The sequence below is a fragment of the Pristiophorus japonicus genome, chromosome 6 (assembly GCF_044704955.1).
Source record: "Pristiophorus japonicus isolate sPriJap1 chromosome 6, sPriJap1.hap1, whole genome shotgun sequence".
Lineage (NCBI taxonomy): Eukaryota > Metazoa > Chordata > Chondrichthyes > Pristiophoridae > Pristiophorus > Pristiophorus japonicus.
Genome location: NC_091982.1, coordinates 9,774,032 through 9,799,953, shown reverse-complemented (window position 1 = coordinate 9,799,953; position 25,922 = coordinate 9,774,032). Strand labels below are relative to the sequence as shown.

The 25,922-nt window shown below is 49.4% G+C and overlaps 1 protein-coding gene across 11 annotated transcripts in view; it reads right to left on the bottom strand.

The window, feature by feature from the left end:
• tex11 (testis expressed 11) overlaps positions 1 to 25,922 on the bottom strand; it is a 454,209-nt gene that overhangs the window by 331,246 nt on the left and 97,041 nt on the right. For 10 of the 11 annotated variants that reach the window (XR_011593569.1, XR_011593571.1, XR_011593570.1 and 7 more), the window contains 5 exons: positions 11,814 to 11,871; positions 9,925 to 10,020; positions 6,901 to 6,982; positions 1,173 to 1,248; positions 34 to 185 (listed from right to left, as the gene is read on the bottom strand). Coding sequence is in view for 8 of the 11 variants with exons in the window: in XM_070882608.1 (XP_070738709.1) it covers positions 34 to 185; positions 1,173 to 1,248; positions 6,901 to 6,982; positions 9,925 to 10,020; positions 11,814 to 11,871 (464 nt within the window). In the remaining 3 variants the exon portion in view is untranslated. The remainder of the gene's footprint in view (positions 1 to 33; positions 186 to 1,172; positions 1,249 to 6,900; positions 6,983 to 9,924; positions 10,021 to 11,813; positions 11,872 to 25,922) is intronic. The other variant, XM_070882606.1, reaches the window with a different exon arrangement.

Sequence of the window (25,922 nt, the reverse complement as noted above, 5' to 3'; positions counted from 1 at the left end):
TAAGATTCCACAATCCTCTTGACAATTTCCTACCTGCAATAATGTCTTCTATTTTCTGCTTGGCAAGGAACTCCTTGCTTCTCTGCAGTAGCTGCATAAGATGCATCAATAAAACCTTCCCAATGTCATGACAGGTTTCAAACTGTTTGGACAGAGTTGTCAGAAATTCAAAGGACAGTGCATCTCTGCGGAAAGCCATGGCATTAGTTAGTAAGTCAGTGTTACATTGATGTTTTCAGCAATAAGCACTCCTTGTAGTTATCACAAACCAGTACACATGACATCCTGGAAATTTACTAAACCCTGAATTCTCTTATAATCGAAGTAGATTCAGCCAGGTGTGTGTACACCTTTCTTCATCAGCATGCCTGCAAGTGACCAGAAAACTAAGTTTTCAATGAGGGATGGAGCTATTATAACTAACTTTTACCTGTTTCAGCAAAGGTTCCCAAAAGAGGGGTGCAAATGGCCCAGGACATTTTGGTGTGGGATTAAAACTAGCAAAGCTCACTTATACCATAATTTCTTGGAACTTCTGTACTAAAATTACAGCAAATGCATTAGTTGCGCTATTACTATAGCGCAAGTATTCAGGAGAATCTGGGCCATAGAGAAAGTGCGGCAGAGGGACACAACCCCAATGCAAAGGAAAATCTTAAATGAAGGTATTAAAAGCTACAAAGGTAAATGTAATCAATTTTAGATGTATATATTTTGAATTTGTTTTATTTTGCTTAAAATTATATCTGGGACATTAGAAATTTAAGTTACTGGGACAAATGACAAATGAAAATGTTTGAAAACGGATTCAGAGCGATTCAATTGGTTCATCAACAAACGTGAAATTGATATAGAAATACTGAATGGGAAATGTGGACACAAAAATTTGCAATGGGAACATTTCCTACAAGCCTGTGACCAAAAGAAAAATGACAACTGGTAGTAAAGTTTGTAGACAGGAAATGCAGACAGACATATGTGGGTTTATTTTCAGCTTTAGCGCCCAAGTGTTAAGCATCACCTGAGTGGAGCACAGAAAGAAAAATGTGGCAGCGAGGATCACACACCCCTTACAGAAACCACCTGCTGCTAAATGCCCAGGTAATAAAAACAAAAATCTACCGCGTGATTTTTAAATAAGGTACAAATTACGATAAAGGGATTGCACTGACCGGTCATGTTCCATTAGTAGTTTTGCAGCTTCAAGACAAACATCAAGCGATACTTTTCCAAGGAGATCTTTGACTGCTAAAATGAACCAAATTGCCAAACAATAAAAAAAACAGCATCAGAAAATGTTAAATCCTGTAAACTAGATTGTTTCAAAATACTCGAGTTTGTACTTGTGTATGAAATGATACAATGAACTCCGTAATGTGAGTCAGTGACCAGGTGTAACCTGGTCAGTCTTTAATGGCTTCCAGAAGTGAAGATACAAAGGTGAAGTTCAGGTTATATACCAGGCCCAGCACGAGTATACTTATGACCCTAGGACCTCTGACGGTAATGCCTCCTGGTGGTGGGCAGACCTTATGACAACTGGTAGTAAGGTTTGTCGACCTCAAAATCAAAGCGCAGGGTATTGGGGGTAATTTACAGACGTGGATAGAGAACTGGTTGGCAGACAGAAAGCAGAGAGTCGGGATAAACGGGTCCTTTTCAGAATGGCAGGCAGTGACTAGTGGAGTGCCGCAGGGCTCAGTGCTGGGACCCCAGCTCTTTACAATATACATTAATGATTTAGATGAAGGAATTGAGTGTAATATCTCCAAGTTTGCGGATGACACTAAACTGGGTGGCAGTGTGAGCTGTGAGGAGGATGCTAAGAGGCTGCAGGGTGACTTGGACAGGTTAGGTGAGTGGGCAAATGCATGGCAGATGCAGTATAATGTGGATAAATGTGAGGTTATCCATTTTGGGGGCAAAAACACGAAGACAGAATATTATCTGGATGGCGGCAGATTAGGAAAAGGGCAGGTGCAATGAGACCTGGGTGTCATGGTTCATCAGTCACTGAAAGTAGGTATGCAGATACAGCAGGTGGTGCAGAAGGCAAATGGTCTGTTGGCCTTCAAAGCTAGGGGATTTGAATATAGAAGCAGGGAGGTTTTACTGCAGTTGTACAGGGCCTTAGTGAGGCCTCACCTGGAATATTGTGTTCAGTTTTGGTCTCCTAATCTGAGGAAGGACGTTCTTGCTATTGAGGGAGTGCAGCGAGGGTTCACCAAACTGATTCCAGGGATGGCTGGACTGTCATATGAGAAGAGACTGGATCAACTGGGCCTTTATTCACTGGAGTTTAGAAGGATGAGAGGGGATCTCATAAAAACGTATAAGATTGTGATGGGACTGGACAGGTTAGATGCGGAAAGAATGTTCCCGATGTTGGGGAAGTCCAAAACCAGGGGACATAATCTAAGGATAAGTGGTAGGCCATTTAGGACTGAGATGAGGAGAAACTTCTTCACTCAGAGAGTGTTAACCTGTGGAATTCCCTGCCGCAGAGTTATTGATGCCAGTTCATTGGATATATTCAAGAGGGAGTTAGATATAGCCCTTGCGGCTAAGGGGATCAAGAGGTATGGAGAGAAAGCAGGAAAGGGGTACTGAGGGAATGATCAGCCATGATCTTATTGAATGGCGGTGCAGGCTCGGAGGGCCGAATGACCTACTCCTGCACCTATTTTCTATGTTTCTATGTACATGCATTACATCATTCCCCTTCCCCCACCCCCCCCAGATCTTGGCACAAGTCCATATTACAAGTTCAGACGATCCGGAGCCCTTCGCTCCCTGGTTGACTGTCTCAGTACAATCCCAGTGCTTTCCGAGTCTCTCACGACTTGGGGCTGGGCGTTGACCACAGTGGGTTCTTCTGATGGCTGGACATGAGTTGGTTGGTCGTCTAAGCATTGCGGTGTCTTCTTCCAACTGTTTCGATTTGTCAGTGTGTCTTAACTTGATTTGATCAATGTGTTTCCTGCACATCTGCCCATTTTTGAGCTTAACCATATACACCCAGTTACCCTCCTTATCTGTAACATTGCCCGGGAGCCACTTGGGCCCTTGATCATGGTTAAGTACATACACTGGGTCATTTACAGATGTCACGTGACACTGCGGCAGGTACGCGATACTACCGCTGGTGTTGAGTTCGACATGATCGTTAAGGTCAGGCTGGACTAGAGAGAGCCTGGTTTTGAGGCCTCTCTTCATCAATAGTTCCGCAGGCGGGACCCCGGTGAGCGTGTGTGGCCTTGTCTTGTAACTGAGCAGCATGCGTGACAAGCGTGTCTACAAGGAACCGTGAGTTACGAATTTCAGGCTCTGCTTGATGGTTTGAACTGCCTGCTCCGCTTGACCATTGGACGCGGGTTTGAACGGGGCTGACCTCACATGTTTTATGCTGTTGCGTTTCATGAACTCTTGAAACTCCAGGCTCGTGAAACACGGTCCGTTGTCGCTGACAACGATGTCTGGCAGACCATGTGTGGCAAACATGGCTCTCAGGTTCTCAATGGTGGTAGTGGAAGTGCTGGATGACATGATCACACATTCTATCCATTTAGAGTATGCATCCACCACCACAAAAAACATTTTACCGAGGAAGTGGCCCACAAAGTCAATGTGGATTCTAGACCACGGTTTGGATGACCATGATCACAGGCTGAGCGGAGCTTCCTTTGGGGCATTGCTTAACTGCATGCAAGTGCGAGTCAATGCCAGCCCACCAAACATGGGACCTGGCGATGGCCTTCATCATGACAATACCGTGATGCTTACTATGTAATTCCCGTACAAATACTGGTCAAGATGATCCGTGAAGTCTCCCCAATCTTCTCCCTCATTGAATCTCTTGAGAATTCCAACAGTACTCGATCGTGCTGTGCTCACCATGCTTTTGTGTGGGTTCGTATTTGCCTCGTCGCCAGTTGTGGTGTATGAAATGATACAATGAACTCCATACTGTGAGCCACTGAGTAACCTGGTCAGTCTTTAATGGTTTCCAGAAGTGAAGATACAAAGGTGAAGTTCAGGTTATATACCGGGCCCAGCACGAGTGTACCTATGACCCTAGGACCTCCGACGGTAGTGTCCCCTGTTGGTGGGCAGACCTTATGTACATACATTACAGTACTTAATCTATTTAAATACAGCTGACACATTGGATCACTATGTAGTGTTAATATATTGTCAAGGAATACTGTTTAATACTCTCCCACCAGTAGCAATAGCATCACTGTAAAAACTGTAACGACCAACAAGCTTTAACACAACATCAGCAATGACATTTTAATTTTAATACCACACTAAAGATGACTACACAGACTCCCTAATATTTCTATACAAAAAAATTACAAAAATAACGATTTAACTGGTAGTATCTTGAATTCTGAGGATCAGCAAGGATGGTAATTATAAGAAACGGCGCTGTGCAACATCATTCCTTCCTGGCACTGCAGCAGAATATCAATGTGACATTTAAAATTCAACAAAACAATGAGGTCGATTTTAATTCTCAGCAGGTTTCAGGTGGGCAGTGGGCAAGGCAGATGCAAAATATACTTGCTGGCCCAGATTTCAAGCCCAGGCTAACTGGTCCTTGGCCTCATTAAATTTGATTTGCACGTTTCCCACCTGATAACGTTGGGAATGGGAAGCCCGACCATTTTCAATTATATGAGGTACAGGTTGAACCTCCCTTATCCGGCACCATCGGGACCTGGCCTGTGCCGGATAATGGATTTTGCCGGACAAGGGGAGGTCACGTGTTCTACCGTCTTTTACAACTGCCAGCCCCCAGCCCCAGCCAGCCAGCCCCGATACAGATATCCCCAACCCCACAATCCGCCCCCCAACGATCTCCAAGACTGATTGAAAGTAATGAAGAGCTATTTTCTTTTTGTTTGGCAGTGCGCCGAGGGCAGCGGGGAGGGGAGGGACGTCCAGCCCGAGAACACAGCCCGTCGACCCGACCCCAGAGGGAGCACCGACGGCAGCAGGGAGCGGAGAGGAGGAGCGGCCAGCCCGAAGACACGGCCCAACGTCTCGACCCCGGCCAACGCGCGGGAGGCAGGTCGATGGGACTCAGTGCATCCGTGTGCTGAGCCGGGATCGCGTTAAGAGCAAACCCACCCAGCGTTAAGCGGAGCTATGGCAGCTCTGTGGTTGCAGGAGTTCCGGGCATCGAGAAGATAGTGTCCAAGCGCGGCAATGCGAAAAACTAGCCGGGGGGGTTTAAACATATATTTTTTTTTTGAATAACTTTCATCAAGCTTTTATTTATAATTTAATTCAAAATATAATTAATATTAGTACAGGTTGAACCTCTCTTCCCTCACCCCCTCCCCACCCCCCCACCCCCCCACCCACCGACTTGAATACCCACCCTCAAGGCCACTTAGTGCCTTCAGAATCGGACCAAGGAAGGAGTCTCCATCTTCAGGAGAGCAGAGAATATTGGTGAGTACGGAAAAAAATTATCTGCACATGCGCCACCCGGCGGACGGGAATGGTGCTGGTCGAGGGGCGGTGCCTGATAAGAGAGTCCCAGATAAGAGGTTCAACCTGTACATAAGAACATAAGAATTAGGAACAGGAGTAGGCCATCTAGCCCCTCGAGCCTGCTCTGCCATTCAACAAAATCATGGCTGATCTGGCCGTGGACTCAGCTCCACTTACCCGCCCGCTTCCCGTAACCCTTAATTCCCTTATTGGTTAAAAATCTAACTATCTGTGATTTGAATACATTCAATGAGCTAGCCTCAACTGCTTCCTTGGGCAGAGAATTCCACAGATTCACAACCCTCTGGGAGAAGAAATTCCTTCTTAACTCGGTTTTAAATTGGCTCCCCCGTATTTTGAGGCTGTGCCCCCTAGTTCGAGTCTCCCCGACCAGTGGAAACAACCTCTCTGCCTCATCTTGTCTATCCCTTTCATTATTGTAAATGTTTCCATAAGATCACCCCTCATCCTTCTGAACTCCAACAAATAAAGACCCAATCTACTCAATCTATCATCATAAGGTAACCCTCTCATCTCCGGAATCAGCCTAGTGAATCATCTTTGTATCCCCTCCAAAGCTAGTATATCCTTCCTTAAGTAAGGTGACCAAAACTGCACGTAGTACTCTAGGTGCGGCCTCACCAATACCCTGTACAGTTGCAGCAGGACCTCCCTGCACCTGCAAACTAACTTTTTGGGATTCATGCACAAGGACTCCCAGGTCCCTCTGCACCGCAGCATGTTGTAATTTCTCCCCATTCAAATAATATTCCCTTTTACTGTTTTTTTTCCCACGGTGGATGACCTCACATTTTCCGACATTGTATTCCATCTGCCAAACCTTAGCCCATTCGCTTAACCTATCTAAATCTCTTTGCAGCCTCTCTGTCTCCTCTACACAACCCGCTTTCCCATTAATCTTTGTGTCATCTGCAAATTTTGTTACACTACACTCTGTCCCCTCTTCCAGGTCATCTATAAGATCCATCAAGAAATTTCATCAGATTCTGCATGGCAGCCGTTTGTGCATCTGCCAAAGCTACAAAGACCAGTGACACTAAATCCCTTAGTGAGGGCTCGACTGCATCGTCCCTGGAGATGGGCACACTGCAGAGTTCTGATGCCATGCGAAATGACACCACAGAGGCTGGAAGCGGACTCCTCCACTTTCAGCCGTAGTGCTAACAAGAAGCTAACTGATCTACTTCGATGTTCCAGCATTTTCTGTTTTTTGGGTACAATGAAAGGTTAATATATTACAATAATAAAAATATTCATGACATTTGTGTAGTGTTTGTTTCAACATCATGGTGCCATGAACTTGTTTATTTTTTAAATGATGCATTGTAACTCATTCTGGTACATGCTGAACTTGTTTCAAACTCTGCTTCTTACCTACAGAAACAGCTTCATCGGGACAAGCACAGTTCAAAAGGATTTTAATCTTCAAGAATAATCCAGCTGGATGGGGATTCTCCTGTTGGATTAAGTAACTAGAACTGTTCATCACAAAACATGTAGAATTTTTATTTGAAAAGTTTTTCTTGTGTTCTAATTTATACTCTCCCACCCATCAACACTGTTTTTGCCATTTCCCATACTGGAGTCCCTGTACCTCGCTTCCCCCACCCCTAACAGTGATGCCCTCTGTATCCCAAGTTCTCTCTCAGAGCACCTATGCCTCATGCTTTGAAACCTCTTCCCCTTGAGTGTCTAAAACAGACTTTTATGTAGCCACTGCAGAGTACCTGGCTCTCTCCCTACGTTTGGCTCGTCCCCCTCTTCCTATGTTCAGCTCCTCTCGCTCCCGCACAGGCTACCTGAGAAGTACGCAAAGATATCCCCAGTTGAGACAAGACTAGAATATTGAAATATACAACCAACAACTACTTGTATTACTATAGTGTTCCTCATGCGCAGAGAGACATCTCAAAGAACTTTACAATGTGGCAGGCAGTAGTAGTAGTAGGTAAAGGGAAATCCAATGGGAAATCCAGAGGGTTGGGGGTGAAAGCATAGTGGAAGAGAAAGGTATTTTGGAGGCTTTGGAAGGCAGAGTGTGTAGTGACAAGGCAGGGTATTGGGTGTGAGTTTGCAGAGGCACAATAGCTGAAGGAAAGCCCACCAACGATGAAACAATGGAAACAGGGAAGAAGGAGTAGGCTGAACTGAAAGGTACATGAAGGAACATAAGACTTGGGGAAGATTGCTGTGGTTGAGTATGGTGAGGCCATATAGTGAAGGTCAAGAGGATTTTACACCAATTTAATGGGCTCAGGAAGCCAATAGAGCTTATGAAAGATAAGGGCAATAGGGGTGTGAGATTTGGTGTGAGTGAGATTGTGGGCTATGCATTCTAAGTTCTCTCCAAGCCTCCCCATGCCTCATGCTTTGCACCCTCTTCCCCTTGAGTATTTTGAATGAGTTGTCATTGTGAAGGCTGGAAGGCTATCAAGGAGAACATTGGGAAAAAAGTCAAGCTGAAAAGTAATAAAGGCATGGATAAGAGTTATGGCAACATGGGGGTGAGGTAGGAGTGGAAGTTGGCAATGTTACTGAGATGAAAAAAAGTAATTTGGGTTATAGTTTAGATATAGAGGAGGAAGCTGTGTTCCAGGTTAAAAAAAAAAGACACCAAGGTTCTGCCCTTTTGGACCGAGCCTGATAGAAGCTGGGGAGGTTAATGAAGTTGAGGCTAGTGATGCATTCATATTTGCAGTATCTGAAGCAAAAGATTTTATTTTTGACAACATTTAGCTGGAGGAAGTTTAAGCTCATCCAGCTCTTGATGTTGAACAGCCGGTTGAAGAAAGTGACCACAGCACTGGGTCAATGGATGAAGCAGAGTTGTAGAACTGGATTTTGTTGGCACTCAAGTGGCAACTGAACCCAAGCTTTCAGATGATGTCAGCAATGGATAGCATATAAATGAAGAGGAGGAATGAGCCAAGGATGGAGCTCTGGGTTAAAGAAAAGATGAGCATCTAGGCACAGGAAGAGCATCTGCTGGAGGCTTTGTGCACCAAAAATTAAAATTTCCCTCGTAATGCATACAATGAGACAAGTAGGAATGTAATCATGGGGTGGACTGTGGAAGAGAGACATTTAAGAAGGACGATGTTTGCAACAGTGTAAAAGACAGTGAAAAAGCTGAGGAGGATAAATAGTGACAGCAAGCCACGATTGTAATCATATACCTGTAGAATGTTGTGCCAGCTAAATTGGCAAAACACATGGGCCCCAAAATTCCACATGGACTTTTTTTGTCGAAGTTGTAGAGATACAATTGCGCCCCCAAAAAAGTTCCAAGTTTCGCTAGCATAACCTTTCATTTTGGAGCGGCGCAGATTGTCCTTAAGCTCTGTGGGTGGAGCTTAAGGTCTGTGCCGAAAAACTGAGGTTGCCAGGGTAACAAGGGACACTCTGAGACACAAATAAAGCATTGTAAAATAGATCACTAAGTGAGACTTGGGACAACAGACTGAAATCTCAATACATGAAACAATATGAAATTTCTCTATTCCTTTTTAGTATTTATATATTTTTTTTCATCTCTACAGTGCCGGTGCTGCAGTTATCCCGGGCTGAAAGGACCCCGACCCCCACCCCCACTGCACTGCTGCTATCCCGGGCCGAAAGGACCCAATACCTATCCCAGGCTGAAAGGACCCCGCACCTATTCCAGGCCGAAAGGACCCCGCACCAGCCCGCACCTATTCCGGGCCGAAAGTACCCCGCATCTATCCCGCGCCGAAAGGACCCCGCAACGGCCCACACCTATCCCGAGCAGAAAAGACCCCGCACCGGCCCGCACCTATCTCGGGCAGAAAGGACCCCGCACCGGCCCACACCTATCCCGGGCCAAAAGGACCCCGCACCGGGCTGCACCTATCCCAGGCCAAAAGAACCCCGCACCGGCCCACTGCCATCCCGGGCCAAAAGCACCCCGCACCGGCCCACTGCCATCCCGGGCCAAAAGCACCCCGCACCGGCCCGCTGCCATCCCGGGCCAAAAGGACCCCGCACCCTCCTCCCTGCTGTGTCTTCAGCTCCGTTTAAACAATGGCGTCTTCTCTCCATCGATTTTCTCTTCTCTGCGCCGATTTCCTAAAGTGTAGGAAAGGTTTTTCAGAAGGGTGCACTATGCTGTTTTAGAAAAAAATCGTACTTGGCCAAACTCGCTTAAATGGCCAGAAATGGCACACCCGGCAGGTTCCGTCCCCAGTGACGTAAAAAAAATCGGGAATTTAAAAAAATCAGACGTACCTACTTTAGAATGGCGCAGAAACTTTTGACGAAAATTGCAGATTTTAGTCTGCTCCAAAAAAAAACAACGTAGGTCAAAAAAACGAGCGCAAAATGGTGGCGAAAATTCAGCCCATGGTCCGTGTGCCTAAAGCACTGCATAATATGCCTTACTTCATTCGCCAGAATGACAGCATTGAGAGCTCTCTCCTGGTGTTGCTTGATGTCCCACTCTAGATACACATTGGCCAATAAACGCAAAACCTTTGCCTAAAACAGAACAGTATCAGTCAGTTGTAAAATTTTCTATTGTATGTCTCTGGCACAGTATTTTCTATAATTCTTCTAGTCATTTCTGTCTTCATATGTTATCATTTACAGGCCCTCTAATCACGTATAGCACAGAATCACTTACACATGCATACATTAATAAAGCATATTTGGGCACAGCACTACTCTAGCATCATGTCAAGGGGGTGGACTTTCCGCTAATTTGCGCCCCAGTTAGCGCCTCGGCGGGGTGGAAAAAGGTGTTTCTGGATGTCTTAAGATTTAGCGCCCGGCCGGAGGTTTCGGCAATGGTTATGTGGCAGCGCAAAAACTTACCGCCCCACCCTCCATTTTGACCGTCAAGGTGTCATCAATCATCGTGCAAGGCTGCGCTAGAACATGGGTGGAACTTTTGTGCATTACGCCTGATTTTGAGTCCGCCCCAGGACCCGACCAAAAAAAACAGACAGTCCCAGGGTGCAGTGGGCGCAATTGGCGCCATATTTAAAGGGATGCTGCAGAATCTTATACTGTCTTACACTTTAATCTATTTTCCCAGTCCACTTTTAGCCAACTCTGCTTTCACACCTTTGTTTAAGATCAGGACATTGGTTTGAGATCCAACTTTGTCACCCTCCAACTGAATTTGAAATTCAACCATGCTATGGGGTCACTCTTTCCTCGAGGATCCTTTACTATGAGATCATTTGTTAATCCTGTCGCATTACACAGTACCAGATCCAAGATAACCTGCTCCCTGGTTGGTTCCGCAATGTACTGTTCAAGTAAACCATCCCGGATTCACTCTATGAACTCTTCCTCATGGCTACCTTGGCAAATTTGATTTGCCCAATCAATATGAAGATTAAAATCGCCCATGATTATTGCCGTACCTTTCTTGCAAGCCTCCATTATTTCTTTATTTATACTTCGTCCAACTGTGTAGCTACAGTTAGGAGGCCTATAGACTATGCCCAGCAGTGACTTCTTCCCCTTCTTATTCTGTTTCAGTGTGTGTATGACTGATTTTGAGGCCGGAGGCTTCCGTGAACAAGGTTTCTGATTATTACTTATATCCCTTCATGAACCTCTGAAAAATTTACAATCATGCACAGCTTTACTACATCAAGCTGCATTGTATTGCCAGTCACCTGCTACTGTCCAGCCTTTTGGTGCCATCCTAATTATTGCCCCATTTCTCTTTCCTCCAGATCCTTCTCAACAACACAGTCCACAGAAGACGACATTACAAAGGAGAATCCTTTACCTCATCATAGCAGAGTTCGTAAACCTTGAGGGAAAACCACTATAGGTGGCTCACTTGGGGAACAAAATAATTCATTACAATATTGTGTTTGAAATTAAACCGTTTGGAAATTTGACCCAGTTGGCTTATAATCAGGGTCATGAAACAAATTTAAGATTCAGTTTTATCAATTAGACTTTGCAATTGTGCATTAACATGCATCAGAAAGAACTGCAAGACTTGAAAGGAAGTTTTATTGACACAAGATTAGAAGGTGACCCACAACCTACCTGAAAAAATTTGTTAAAAAAGAGCCATCGCACTGATTTAATTAGTTCCTTTCCTATTTTATTCATGTAACTCAATATAAAAACATCTTACCAGCTTAAGTGATTCTACAAATGCTTTATAACATCCCAACACATCTGCATGATCCTATGTACAGTATAGATACTCCTTACACATCTACACATATGTACAGTTAAACGATAAGCTGTTTCACATCTGCAAATACTACTTATACATACACTATATAAATTATACATACCTGCACAGGAGAACCTGGGGAGTATCTTTTATCCATTTTTCCAATGTCGTAGCTCTGACTGGTGATAGAAAACATACTTTTAGCAATATTAAAAATACGTACAACAAAAAAACTGATCTACCCAGTAGGGTCGCCTTCTTTCTTCAAATCCTCTGCCATCAGGCCAGCCAAGTTCACCCTTGTAGTATAAGAAACAATAGGCAAAGGTTCAGAGCTATCAACTTTGGACAAACCACTAGTTGTGAGATGTTCTTTGCAAGTTGGCTATATACCCAAAGTGTTGCCCCATGTCAAAAACATAAATGTGGAGAAACTGCATTTATCAGATGAGCTGCCTGTACTTTAAGCCATGTGCACTGTTCTATTACCAGTGATAAGGCTGTTCCATGTAACTGATTTTCTTCAGTTAACATTAGAGTGCCAAGTCACAACTTCTGGTAATTACAGGAAAAAACATTTTCAACCAATCACCTAAAAAAAATTGCCAAATACCAGGAAGGATGGGCAACAGCTGTTGGCTAGAAGAAACTTGTGTGAAACCCCATCAAAGTAAGCTTTTAAAATTAAAACAAACTCTAGGTGATCCACTGTGCCACTGTTCACATTCAAATAGAAACATAGAAAATAGGTGCAGGAGTAGGCCATTCAGCCTTTTGAGCCTGCACCACCATTCAATAAGATCATGGCTGATCATGCAACTTCAGTACCCCATTCCTGCTTTCTCTCCATACCCCTTGATCCCTTTGGCCGTAAGGGCCACATCTAACTCCCTTTTGAATATATCTAACGAACAGGCCTCAACAACTTTCTGTGGTACAGAATTCCACAGGTTCACAATTCTCTGAGTGAAGAAGTTTCCCCTCATCTCGGTCCTAAATGGCTTACCCCTTATCTTTAGACTGTGACCCCTGGTTCTGGACTTCCCCAACATCGGGAACATTCATCCGCATCTAACCTGTCAGAATTTCATATATTTCTATGAGATCCCCTCTCATTCTTCTAAATTCCAGTGGATATAAGCCTAGTCGATCCAACCCTTTCTCATATGTCAGTCGTGCCAGCCCAGGAATCAGTCTGGTGAATCTTCGCTGCACTCCCTCAATAGCAAGAATGTCCTTCCTCAGATTAGGAGACCAAAACTGTACACAATATTCAAGGTGTGGCCTCACCAAGGCCCTGTACAATTGCAGGAAGACCTCCCTGCTCCTAAACTCAAAACCTCTCGCTATGAAGGCCAACATGCCTTTTGACTTCTTCACCGCCTGTATGCCAACTTTCAATGACTGATGTACCATGACACCCAGATCTCATTGCACCTCTCCTTTTTCTAGTCTGTCACCATGCAGATAATATTCTGCCTTCCTGTTTTTGCCACCTAAGTGGATAACCTCACATTTATCTACATAATACTGCATCTGCCATACATTTGCCCACTCACCTAACCTGTCCAAGTCATCCTGCAGCCTCTTAGCATCCTCCTCACAGCTCACACTGCCAGCCAGCTTAGTGACATCTGCAAACTTGGAGATATTACATTCAATTCCTTCGTCTAAATCATTAATGTATATTGTAAATAGCTGGGGTCCCAGCACTGAACCTTGCGGTACCCCACTAGTCACTGCCTGCCATTCTGAAAAGCACCCGTTTATTCATGGTCAAAAAGAGTTAATTATCTTGGCAGCTATTTTTAATCATGACACTGACACCAGGGTAAGGAGATGCTTCAAATTGAACTCTTTGTTGACAAAAGCAAAAATACATAAAATGTTGGGATTTGTATGTGATGAATAGGGATCATATCATATCAAAGACTCCACATGATCAATTTTCATGTCGGCCCAGGACCCGAGCTTAAGTCAGGAGGTGCACACTCCTGTCATTTTGCAGAAGCCAGCTGTATCTCCAGGCTTAAAATGGCAATTGTGTCATTTTCATAGAAACATAGAAAATAGGTGCAGGAGTAAGCCATTCGGCCCTTCTAGCCTGCACCGCCATTCAATGAGTTCATGGCTGAACAAGCAACTTCAGTACCCCATTCCTGCTTTCTCACCATACCCCTTGATCCCCCTAGTAGTAAGGACTACATCTAACTCCTTTTTGAATATATTTAGTGAATTGGCCTCAACAACTTTCTGTGGTAGAGAATTCCACAGGTTCATCACTCTCTGGGTGAAGAAGTTTTTCCTCATCTCGGTCCTAAATGGCTTACCCCTTATCCTTAGACTGTGACCCCTGGTTCTGGACTTCCCCAACATTCTTCCTGCATCTAACCTGTCTAAACCCATCAGAATTTTAAACATTTCTATGAGGTCCCCTCTCATTCTTCTGAACTCCAGTGAATACAAGCCCAGTTGATCCAGTCTTTCTTGATAGGTCAGTCCCGCCATCCCGGGAATCAGTCTGGTGAACCTTCGCTGCACTCCCTCAATAGCAAGAATGTCCTTCCTCAGGTTAGGAGACGAAAACTGTACACAATACTCCAGGTGTGGCCTCAGCAAGGCCCTGTACAACTGTAGCAACACCTCCCTGCCCCTGTACTCAAATTCCCTCGCTATGAAGGCCAACATACCATTTGCTTTCTTAACCGCCTGCTGTACCTGCATACCAACCTTCAATGACTGATGTGCCATGACACCCAGGTCTCGTTGCACCTCCCCTTTTCCTAATCTGTCACCATTCAGATAATAGTCTGTCTCTCTGCTCACACTGCCACCCAACTTAGTGTCATCCGCAAATTTGGAGATACTACATTTAATCCCCTCGTCTAAATCATTAATGTACAGTGTAAACAGCTGGGGCCCCAGCACATAACCTTGCGGTACCCCACTAGTCACTGCCTGTCATTCTGAAAAGTCCCCATTTACTCTTACTCTTTGCTTCCTGTCTGACAACCAGTTCTCAATCCATGTCAGCACACTACCCCCAATCCCTTGTGCTTTAACTTTGCACATTAATTTCTTGTGTGGGACCTTGTCGAAAGCCTTCTGAAAGTCCAAATATACCACATCAACTGGTTCTCCCTTGTCCACTCTACTGGAAACATCCTCAAAAAATTCCAGAAGATTTGTCAAGCATGATTTCCCTTTCACAAATCCATGCTGACTTGGACCTATCATGTCACCTCTTTCCAAATGCGCTGCTATGACATCCTTAATAATTGATTCCATCATCTTACCCAATACCGATGTCAGGCTGACCGGTCTATAATTCCCTGTTTTCTCTCTTCCTCCTTTTTTTAAAAGTGGGGTTACATTGGCTACCCTCCACTCCATAGGAACTGATCCAGAGTCAATGGAATGTTGGAAAATGACTGTCAATGCATCCGCTATTTCCAAGGCCACCTCCTTAAGTACTCTGGGATGCAGTCCATCAGGCCCTGGGGATTTATCGGCCTTCAATCCCATCAATTTCCCCAACACAATTTCCCGATTAATAAGGATTTCCCTCAGTTCCTCCTCCTTACTAGACCCTCTGACCCCTTTTATATCCGGAAGGTTGTTCGTGTCCTCCTTCGTGAATACCGAACCAAAGTACTTGTTCAATTGGTCCGCCATTTCTTTGTTCCCCGTTATGACTTCCCCTGAATGAGAGGGGATCTCATAGAAACATTTAAAATTCTGACGGGTTTAGACAGGTTAGATGCAGGAAGAATGTTCCCAATGTTGGGGAAGTCCAGAACCAGGGGTCACAGTCTAAGGATAAGGGGTAAGCCATTTAGGACCAAGATGAGGAGAAACTTCTTCACCCAGAGAGTGGTGAACCTGTGGAATTCTCTACCACAGGAAGTTGTTGAGGCCAATTCACTAAATATATTCAAAAAGGAGTTGGATGTAGTCCTTACTTCTAGGGGGATCAAGGGGTATGGCGAGAAAGCAGGAATGGGGTACTAAAGTTGCATGTTCAGCCATGAACTCATTGAATGGCGGTGCAGGCTCGAAGGGACGAATGGCCTACTCCTGCACCTATTTTCTATGTTTCTATGATAGATACCCTGCCTCAGATCGGTTTAACATTGCAGGCACCCGATAACATGAACCGCCACAGGCCAGAAACAGTAAACTGCGCCTATGCTCGCAGTCGGCGACCGTCGTCCACCACCCGTGTGGAAAGGCGCAGCCCACAAACCCACTCGCCACCACGGCAATGCCTAAGAGTGAAGGGTCACCCGCAACGGCTCCTCCGAATGGGACCTGGACCAGCCAGGATCCCAAACTAGAGAGTGCTCACAATGGTGCCCTCAAGGAAAGCGAGTCAGCAGTCTCCTGCGAACTGCTAGACAAGACGAGGCAGCCCCACCGTCTCTTAGACGAAACACTCACTCGCTCAGACCGCTTCCCAGGGAGCAGCGACACTGCAAATGAAAAGGACAGGGTGGTCAGAGACACATCAGCTGTCTTTGGGCCTGCCTGACACTAGGAGTAACGGCAAGAGCCCTGAGTTCCGGCAACTCGAGCAAAATGAGCTCAGCTTGCCCACAGACCCACTAGCATGGGGCGCTGCACTGCCACCAGACGATCCGGATCTCATCCAGCCGTGTTGGAACTAGACTGTCCTTGTGTACCTGTACTGATATACCTGCACTGATCATGTAACTGTACCACACAAAAAGAAACGCAACTGTAATCCATCCAACAAATGTACCAAGATGTAAATGTAAAACCTATGTGATGAACTTGAATGCAACTCACATGTAACAGGCCATTAGCATGATCTCTGTGTGTGTGTGGGGGGGGGGGGGGGGGGGAGAATGGAGTAGTCATGGACTCACAACCAGAAACCACTGGGACCTCCACTGGCAACAATACTCACTACCAACCCACCAAGCTAGAAACGACCCTCCAATAGTCAACTAGGAAGAGCAAAGCCCAGGCCACCGTCAATGTACGAGTCAATTTGCATAAAAGACTTGGGGGGAAATAATGTCATGTATGTAGAACATGTATACTAAATGTAAAGTCACATAAGGTGTGCCATCAGAGGGCACTGCGGTGGGAGACCTGAGGGTCACCTGCATAGGTGTGCAGGGCCCAGTATAAAAGGCTTCCCACCATGCTTGTGCCTCACTCTGGAGTTACAATAAATGGGACTAAGGTCACAACAGCTCAAGTACAATACTAGACCTCGTGGAGTCATTCAGAAGAGTATTAAAGACATAACAAGAAGTACAGGAAAATATTAGCACATGGTCATGCCAGTAACATGGCACCTCGTTTCATGGAAGTCTTGCTCCATGAAGTATAGCAGAAAAGGGTTCTTTTCTTTCTCCACGGATGCATGGATCAACACAAGTATCAATCAAGGGGCTTGGCACAAGCTCACTGAATAATGCCGGTGTCACTATCCAGAAAACCTGGATTAAATACCAGAATATGTTCAATGACCTCACCAGCAGTGGCATGGTAGCGGACCTTACTATGACCTGACAAGCAATGCAGTGCAGTAACTATTGCTGGCAAGGTGTTCCCTTCTACACACACATTCTTACAATATTGGCTAACTTTTCATGGTTGTTCATTAGGCATTACTGTACAATTCTAAGCACCTCCCTTTCCCAGTACCAGTACAAACCTCAACTGTACAACCACCTTCTTCTATGCACAGCACCTACATCATGCACAGTTCTGTTTTCCCAACATCCATGGTTAACGTTCTGATATGCATCATGCTATCGATGTCAACTATTGGAACAAGTGGAGAACCAGCAAACCTGAATTTTCTCTTCACTTTGAAGGAACAGGCAGATACAGGAGCATGACCTTGAAGAGGAAGCAGGAGATAGTGATTGATCCTTCCATTAATCTCCATCCCATCAAGTCATGCATTCACTGACATCGAAATATGCACATGGTCTTCTGGAATTTTTTGAGGATGTTTCCAGTAGAGTGGACAAGGGAGAACCAGTCGATGTGGTATATTTGGACTTTCAGAAGGCTTTCGACAAGGTCCCACACAAGAGATTAATGTGCAAAGTTAAAGCACATGGGATTGGGGGTAGTGTGCTGACATGGATTGAGAACTGGTTGTCAGACAGGAAGCAAAGAGTAGGAGTAAATGGGGACTTTTCAGAATGGCAGGCAGTGACTAGTGGGGTACCGCAAGGTTCTGTGCTGGGGCCCCAGCTGTTTATGCTGTACATTAATGATTTAGACGAGGGGATTAAATGTAGTATCTCCAAATTTGCGGATGACACTAAGTTGGGTGGCAGTGTGAGCTGCGAGGAGGATGCTATGAGGCTGCAGAGCGACTTGGATAGGTTAGGTGAGTGGGCAAATGCATGGCAGATGAAGTATAATGTGGATAAATGTGAGGTTATCCACTTTGGTGGTAAAAACAGAGAGACAGACTATTATCTGAATGGTGACAGATTAGGAAAAGGAGAGGTGCAACGAGACCTGGGTGTCATGGTACATCAGTCATTGAAGGTTGGCATGCAGGTACAGCAGGCGGTTAAGAAAGCAAATGGCATGTTGGCCTTCATAGCGAGGGGATTTGAGTACAAGGGCAGGGAGGTGTTGCTACAATTGTACAGGGCCTTGGTGAGGCCACACCTGGAGTATTGTGTACAGTTTTGGTCTCCTAACCTGAGGAAGGACATTCTTGCTATTGAGGGAGTGCAGCGAAGGTTCACCAGACTGATTCCCGGGATGGCGGGACTGACCTATCAAGAAAGACTGGATCAACTGGGCTTGTATTCACTGGAGTTCAGAAGAATGAGAGGGGACCTCATAGAAACGTTTAAAATTCTGACGGGGTTAGACAGGTTAGATGCAGGAAGAATGTTCCCAATGTTGGGGAAGTCCAGAACCAGGGGACACAGTCTAAGGATAAGGGGGAAGCCATTTAGGACTGAGATGAGGAGGAATTTCTTCACCCAGAGAGTGGTGAACCTGTGGAATTCTCTACCACAGAAAGTTGTTGAGGCCAATTCACTAAATATATTCAAAAAGGAGTTAGATGAAGTCCTCACTACTAGGGGAATCAAGGGGTATGGTGAGAAAGCAGGAATGGGGTACTGAAGTTGCATGTTCAGCCATGAACTCATTGAATGGCGGTGCAGGCTAGAAGGGCCGAATGGCCTACTCCTGCACCTATTTTCTATGTTTCTATGTTTCTATGAACAGTAGATTTATGCCAGTATCGTCGGAGAATGCTACAGGCCATTGTCATAAGAACATAAGAACATAAGAATTAGGAACAGGAGTAGGCCATCTAGCCCCTCGAGCCTGCTCCGCCATTCAATAAGATCATGGCTGATCTGGTCGTGGACTCAGCTCCACTTACCCGACCTCTCCCCGTAACCCTTAATTCTCTTATTGATTAAAAATCTATCTATGTTTGATTTGAAAACATTCAATGAGCTAGCCTCAACTGCTTCCTTGGGCAGAGAATTCCACAGATTCACAACCCTCTCTCTGGGAGAAGAAATTCTTTCTCAACTCGGTTTTAAATTGGCTCCTCCGTATTTTGAGGCTGTGCCCCCTAGTTCTAGTCTCCCCTACCAGTGGAAACAACCTCTCTGCCTCTATCTTGTCTATCCCTTTCATGATTTTAAATGTTTCTATAAGATCACCCCTCATCCTTCTGAACTCCAACGAGTAAAGACCCAGTCTACTCAATCTATATCATACGGTAACCCCCTCATTTCTGGAATAAGCCTAGTGAATCGTCTCTGTACCCCTTCCAAAGCTAGTATATCCTTCCTTAAGTAAGGTGACCAAAACTGCACGCAGTACTCCAGGTGCAGCCTTACCAATACGTTATACAGTTGCAGCAAGACCTCCCTGCTTTTGTACTCCATCCCTCTCGCAATGAAGGCCAACATTCCATTCGCCTTCCTGATTACCTGCTGCACCTGCAAACTAACCTTTTGGGATTCATGCACAAGGAACCAATCGTGGAGCAGTGGAGGCGTGTCCTGCTCAGTTGGAGCTGAGCTGCAGAGAGGAGCAGCTATCAACTTGAGCTCCTGCCTGGAGAGCCCTGAGAACAGCCCAGGAAGAGAAGGAAGGAAGGGGCTTCACCACCAACTTTTACCCAGAGGGAGAGGAGGAGAACAGAAAACTTTTTAACAACTTTACCATTTCTGCAAGGAGTTGGAGAGAGGGGGAAAAACCAACAACAAACATCCAGTGTGGAAGGAGGGGGACTCTACACTTTCTACAGGTGGGTGTGGGTGCATTTCCCAAACAGACTTTGTTGTATCGGTGGGGGGAGGAAAGAAGACCACTGAGGGCCGGAACATCGCGGGGGGTGTGTGTGTGTGTGGTAGTGTGCGTGGGGGCCGTGCTTACAACTAGGCCCCCCCCCACAATTGGAACCCCCCCCACCCCCCCACATTTGCCTAGCCTGGGATAGCTGGAGCTACCAGGCTGAAGTTTCTTTAAATCACCAATTAACATCGTTAGGAGTGTGTGCCTGGTGGCTCTAGCTACCCCAGGTGAAGACATCTTCTCCCCCCACCTGAAGACCAACCCAAAGACTGTGTTTGTGTGTTTTGCCATCTGGGGAGTGCACCCACCCACAGCTGCGAGGGGAGACCTGCCCTCGCAGTTCCCCACCCCCCCTTCCCACCCCCCTCTCTCTTTCTCCGTTACTCTCTGTTTCTCCCCTCTCTCTCTGAGAGCCCTTTTCCTCCCAAATCGATTTAAAAAAAAAAAAAAAAATTGAGACAACTGAGCAGACGGAGCAAGGCCCCTCCCCAATTGCCAACTAGGGGAGAGGTACCTCATTAAGGGCTCCTCTGCTCAGTCTAATCAAACGAGGCCAATTAAGACCATTAAGGCCTGTGACTTTGGGGTGGGTGTAGCCCTTAAAGGGACCCCGTGATGGCGACCCCATCCACGCCGGTGGCAGGGCCAGCGAGGACATATGCGCAGGTGGCAACCGCTTCCACGGCACCTCCTGCGCCACCCGCTGTCCTGCCACCTTTCAGATTAATCACTAAAAAACACGGGGTCAAGAGCTACACTCACCCCACAATGAGCATTGAGGAGTGCGTGCGGGCGATGGCTGGGGTAGTCGGCCCCTCGGCCATTGTCGCAGCCTCCAAGATGTCTGGGAAGGCCGTGTTCTTCCTGGGGTCGGAGCGGGCGGTGTCCCTGGCCCTCGAAAAGGGGCTCACGGTGGGCGGGACGTTCCTGCCGGTGGACCCTCTCGAGGCCACCGCGCAGAGGGTCAACATATCGAACGTCCCGCCCTTTGTTCCCGCTGAGCTCCTCCACCCTCACCTACACCAACTGGGGGAGGTAAGGTCGGGGATCAACCCCATACCGCTCGGCCTCAGGGAGAGCAGCCTGCGCCACGTGTTCTCCTTCCGCCGCCAGCTCTTTGTCCGGCTGGCACGGGAGGAGACGACGGAGGGGAACTTTAATGTGGTGCACGAGGGGACTGCCTACCGCGTCTTTTGGACGTCGGACGGCGTGCGGTGCCATGCCTGCAGGGAGGTGGGGCACGTTCGTAAGAACTGCCCCGCCTCCAAGGCCGCCAAACCACCGAAGGCGGCCAAGGCTGGCGCCGCCGCCACCCCTCCCCCTAGTTGCGTCCGCGTGCCGGGAGCCGTAGGTGCGCGGGCATCGTCGGAGGCCTTTGTTTTCAGGGCCTCCGGCGGGGGGGAGGGAGAGCGTCCGACCGGAAAGAAGGCGCGGAAGAAGGCAAAACATCAAGAGGCGGGTCCCCTCAGTGCGCCAGATAATTTGACCACCGCGCTCAGCCCAACCCCGTCACCGGCGAGCACGGGGTGCCCCGAGCCCGTGCCCGAGCCCTTGAACAACACCACAGAGGGGCCCGGGCGCGGGCAAGAAAAGGAAAAGGGGGGGGCGGAGCGGGAGGCCTCGGCAGACATGGAGGTCTCCCTGACTCCGCGCGCCCCCAGGAACAAAAGGAGGCACGGCTCCGATGAGGCGGAGGGGGAACAACATCCCTCCGCGGAGGAGTCGGTGCCCGCCGCGTGTCCCGCGTCCCCAACCAGCGCCCCCAAGCTGCGCTGTAGGCGAGAGGAGTCTATCCCCGGGGAGGGTGAGACAGTCGAGGCTGCCCAGCCTCAGCCTCCCGGGGATGGCGTGGAAGATCTGCCTGTCGTGGGGGGCGTGGGGACCACGGAGGAATGCATTGCCGCCGGGCCGGGCGTCCCGGGGACTGAGGCGGGCGGGGCCGAAAAGGCCGAACCTGAGCCCGCCCAGCCAATACCCAACTTCCCCCGGGAGTCGCTCGACCCGGCAGAAACACAAATGAGTGCTGTTAATGACACTGTAGATGCTGGGCCGGGGGGTGGCAGCGGGGAGGGGGAGGAACACCCACCCTCGCCTCTTGCTGTGGAGCTGGAGCACTTGGAGAGCCTGGGGATTTCCTATGGCCGGGTCTCTCCTTGTTCCCCGGTTCCTGGGGCGGAGGGGGAACCCCTTCCGCTGTCATTTCCCGACCCAGCACCATTTTTTAAAGAGCCCAGTGGGCACTCCTCTGCCGACGATCCTGGGGGTGGGATCGGGGCAGAGCCAGGGCCGGTTGGAGCGGCCGGTTCATTTGCCGTACCTTGTGCGGTCGATGGGCCGGCTGCTGGCGGCCACCTCCCGGAGGAGGACGGGGACTCGGTGGGGGACGCGGGTGAAGACCTAGAGACCACCGCCAGCGAGGCGGTGGATCTGCTCGCGGCCGCCGCCGAGACCATCCTCATTGCTGCAAAGGAACTCCGGGACTTTTTGGCCCAGAGCCGGGGTCGCTGCAACCAAGCCCGACTGGCCCTGGAAAAATGGTCCGAGCCAGAGCTGATCAAGGGGTCCGTCCGCGCCGCCGTCAAAACCTTGGCCGCGGGCGGGCCCTTGACAAAGGCGCAACACCTTGAGCTGCGCGAGCTCGAAGGACTCCTCGCTGGGCTGCGGAGGGAGCGGAGTTCAACAAAAGACTCCGCTCCCTCCCCCACAATAGGTTAAGGTAGAGGTTGCACTATGCTTTTGCCATGAAGATAACCATAGCCAGCCTCAACATCAACGGCGGCAGAGGGGCACGCCGTAGATTTGACAATTTTTCGCTCCTGCGGGAGGGGAAATATGCGGTGTGCTTCCTGCAAGAAACCCACACCGTTCCGGGAGACGAAGCCACGTGGCTCCTGGAATGGCAAGGAGAGGTCCGCATGAGCCACCTCACCGCCATTTCTAGTGGGGTGGCCGTCTTGCTGGGCCCGCATTTTCAGCCGGAGATCTTGGGGGTCGAGGAGCCCGTGCCAGGCCGCTTGCTGCACGTAACGGTTCGCCTGGGGGACGTGCCGCTCCATCTCGTGAACGTGTACGCCCCTCAGCCCGGCCCGCAGCAAACGCGCTTCTTTGAAGAGGTGTCCGCTCTTCTTGGCTCCGTCGACGTCGGCGACTGCATTGTCCTCGGGGGGGATTTTAACTGCACCCTCGAGGCGAGGGACCGCTCCGGTGCCCCGCAGTGCATGACGGCGATGGAGAAGTTGAGGGACCTGGTCGGGTCCTTCGACTTGGTGGACGTCTGGCGAAATCTCCACCCCGACTCCAGCGCCTTTACTTGGGTGAGGCCTGGAGTTGGATGGTCTAGAGTCGACCGCCTTTACGTGTCTCGGGCGTACGTTTCCTGCGTCCCGGCGGCCTCCATGCGGCCGGTGCCGTGTTCGGACCACCACCTGGTGTGGGCGGAGCTCGCTTCGCTCCGCGCGAGGACGGGGTCCGCGTACTGGCACTTTAACAACCGGCTGCTGGAGGACGTGCGGTTCCAGGACTCGTTCCGTCGATTCTGGTCCGACTGGAGAAGGAAGCAGGGGGGCTTCCCCTCCTTGAGGCTATGGTGGGACGTGGGCAAGGCTCACGTCCGCGTCTTCTGTCAAGAGTACGCGAGGGGGTCGACCAAGAGGCGGGCGGCCAGAGTCGGGCGCCTAGAAAAAGAGGTGCTCGACCTGGAAGCCCGTCTCGGTCAAGTCGTCCAGGACCCGGCCCTGCGGACGGTGTACGAAGCGAAGAGGGCCGCGCTGAAGGGCCTGCAGCTCGTCGGGTCCCGAGGCGCGTTCGTGAGGTCGCGGATCCGGTTCCTGCGGGATCTGGACCGCGGCTCCCCCTTCTTCTACTCGCTGGAAAAAAGGCAGAGTGTCCGTAAGCAGCTCTTGACGCTGCTGGCCGACGACGGCTCTCTCGTCTCGGATCCGGAGGGCGTCAACAACAGGGCCCGTGAATATTACGGTGCTCTGTTCTCTCCGGATCCGTCCAGCGAGGAAGCGCGTAGAGTTTTGTGGGAGGACCTGCCGAAGGTCAGCCCGGAGGGCGCCGAAAATCTGGAAGCTCCGCTAAGCCTGGCGGAGCTGACCGGTGCCCTCGCCCGGCTCTCGAGGGGAAAATCCCCGGGGCTGGACGGGCTGACCGTGGAGTTCCACAGGGCGTTCTGGGACGTCCTGGGGAGCGACTACGCGCGGGTCCTGGGGGAAAGTCTGGCGACCGGGGAGATGCCCCTCTTTTGGCGCAGGGCAGTCATCGTCCTGCTGCCTAAGAAGGGCGATCTCCGCCTCCTTAAGAACTGGCGCCCGATCACCCTCCTCAGCACGGACTACAAAATCTTCGCCAGGGCGATGTCTGCTCGCCTTGGTGCCGTGCTGGACCACATGATCCACCCCGACCAGTCCTACACGGTCCCGGGCCGGACAATCCACGATAACATCCATCTGGTCCGGGACCTCATCCATTGTTCCCAGGAGGCTGGTCTGTCGGTCGCCTTCCTATCCCTCGACCAAGAGAAGGCGTTCGACAGGGTGGATCACGACTATCTGCTTGGAACTCTGCGCGCTTTCGGGTTCGGGACGCATTTCGTCGCCCGGATCCGACTTTTGTACGCCGCCGCGGAGTGTCTGATTAAGGTTAACGGGTCCTTGACGGCGCCCCTTCGCTTTAGGAGAGGGGTGCGCCAGGGATGCCCCATGTCCGGCCAGTTATACGCCGTTTGCGTGGAGCCTTTCCTGCGCCTCTTGCGGACGAGGTTGACGGGACTGGCTCTGCAAGGGCCGGGCGTGGAGGTCGTCCTCTCGGCTTACGCCGATGACGTGCTCCTCGCGATAGAGGATCCCGCTGACCTGCGGAGGATGCGTGAGTGCCAGGAGATTTACTCGGCCGCGTCCTCCGCCAGGATCAACTGGGAGAAATGTTCCGCACTCCTGGTGGGTCAGTGGCGGGTGGACTCCCTGCCGGAGGAGCTCAGGCCTTTTGCCTGGAGCACGACCCATCTCCTCTATCTGGGAGTCTACCTTAGCCCCGACGAGGGAGCCTGGCCGGCGAACTGGCAGGAGCTGGAGGCCAAGGTCGCCGCTCGCCTAGGGCGCTGGACAGGACTGCTCCGAGTGCTGTCCTACAGGGGTCGAGCGCTAGTCATAAACCAGCTGGTGGCCGCAATGTTGTGGTAACGGCTGGTCACTTTGACCCCTCCCCCTGCGTTTGTCGCCAAGATACAGAAGAAGCTGGTGGACTTCTTCTGGAACAACAGGAAGCACTGGGTCTCTGCCGCGGTTTTGAGTCTCCCGCTTGAGGAGGGCGGTCAGTCGTTGGTGTGCGTTAGCGCCCAGCTCGCGACTTTCCGTCTTCAGACCCTGCAGAGATACCTTTACGTCGAGCCCCCTCCTAGGTGGTGTGCTCTGGCGAGGTATTTCTTCCGCCAGCAGCGCGACCTCAATTATGACACGCAGCTCCTGTTTGTGAACTTGGGGGGTGCCAGGACCGCCCTCCGGGAGCTGCCTGTCTTTTACAGGGAACTCATCAGGGTCTGGAACAAAGTCTCCACCAAGCGCAGCTCTCCGCCGGCTGGAGTGGCGGCCGTCCTGCAGGAGCCGCTGCTCGGGAATCCGTACCTCCACGGCCGAGGTTTTATGTGGCGGTCGGAAGAGAGGGCTGTGGCTGGTGAGGTGACCAGGGTCAGGGACCTGCTCGATGGCGGAGGAGCGGGCTGGATGGCGCCAGACACGCTGGCGCGGCGCCTAAATTCTGCCAACGTCCGCCACGCGGCCGATGCCATCGAGTCGCTAAAAACAGCTTTGGGTCCTGACTCCGTTAGGTGCATCGAGGAGGCTCAAGCACGTGGGGAGATCCCGTCCGAACTGACCCCCGTCCGGACGGAATTCCTCAT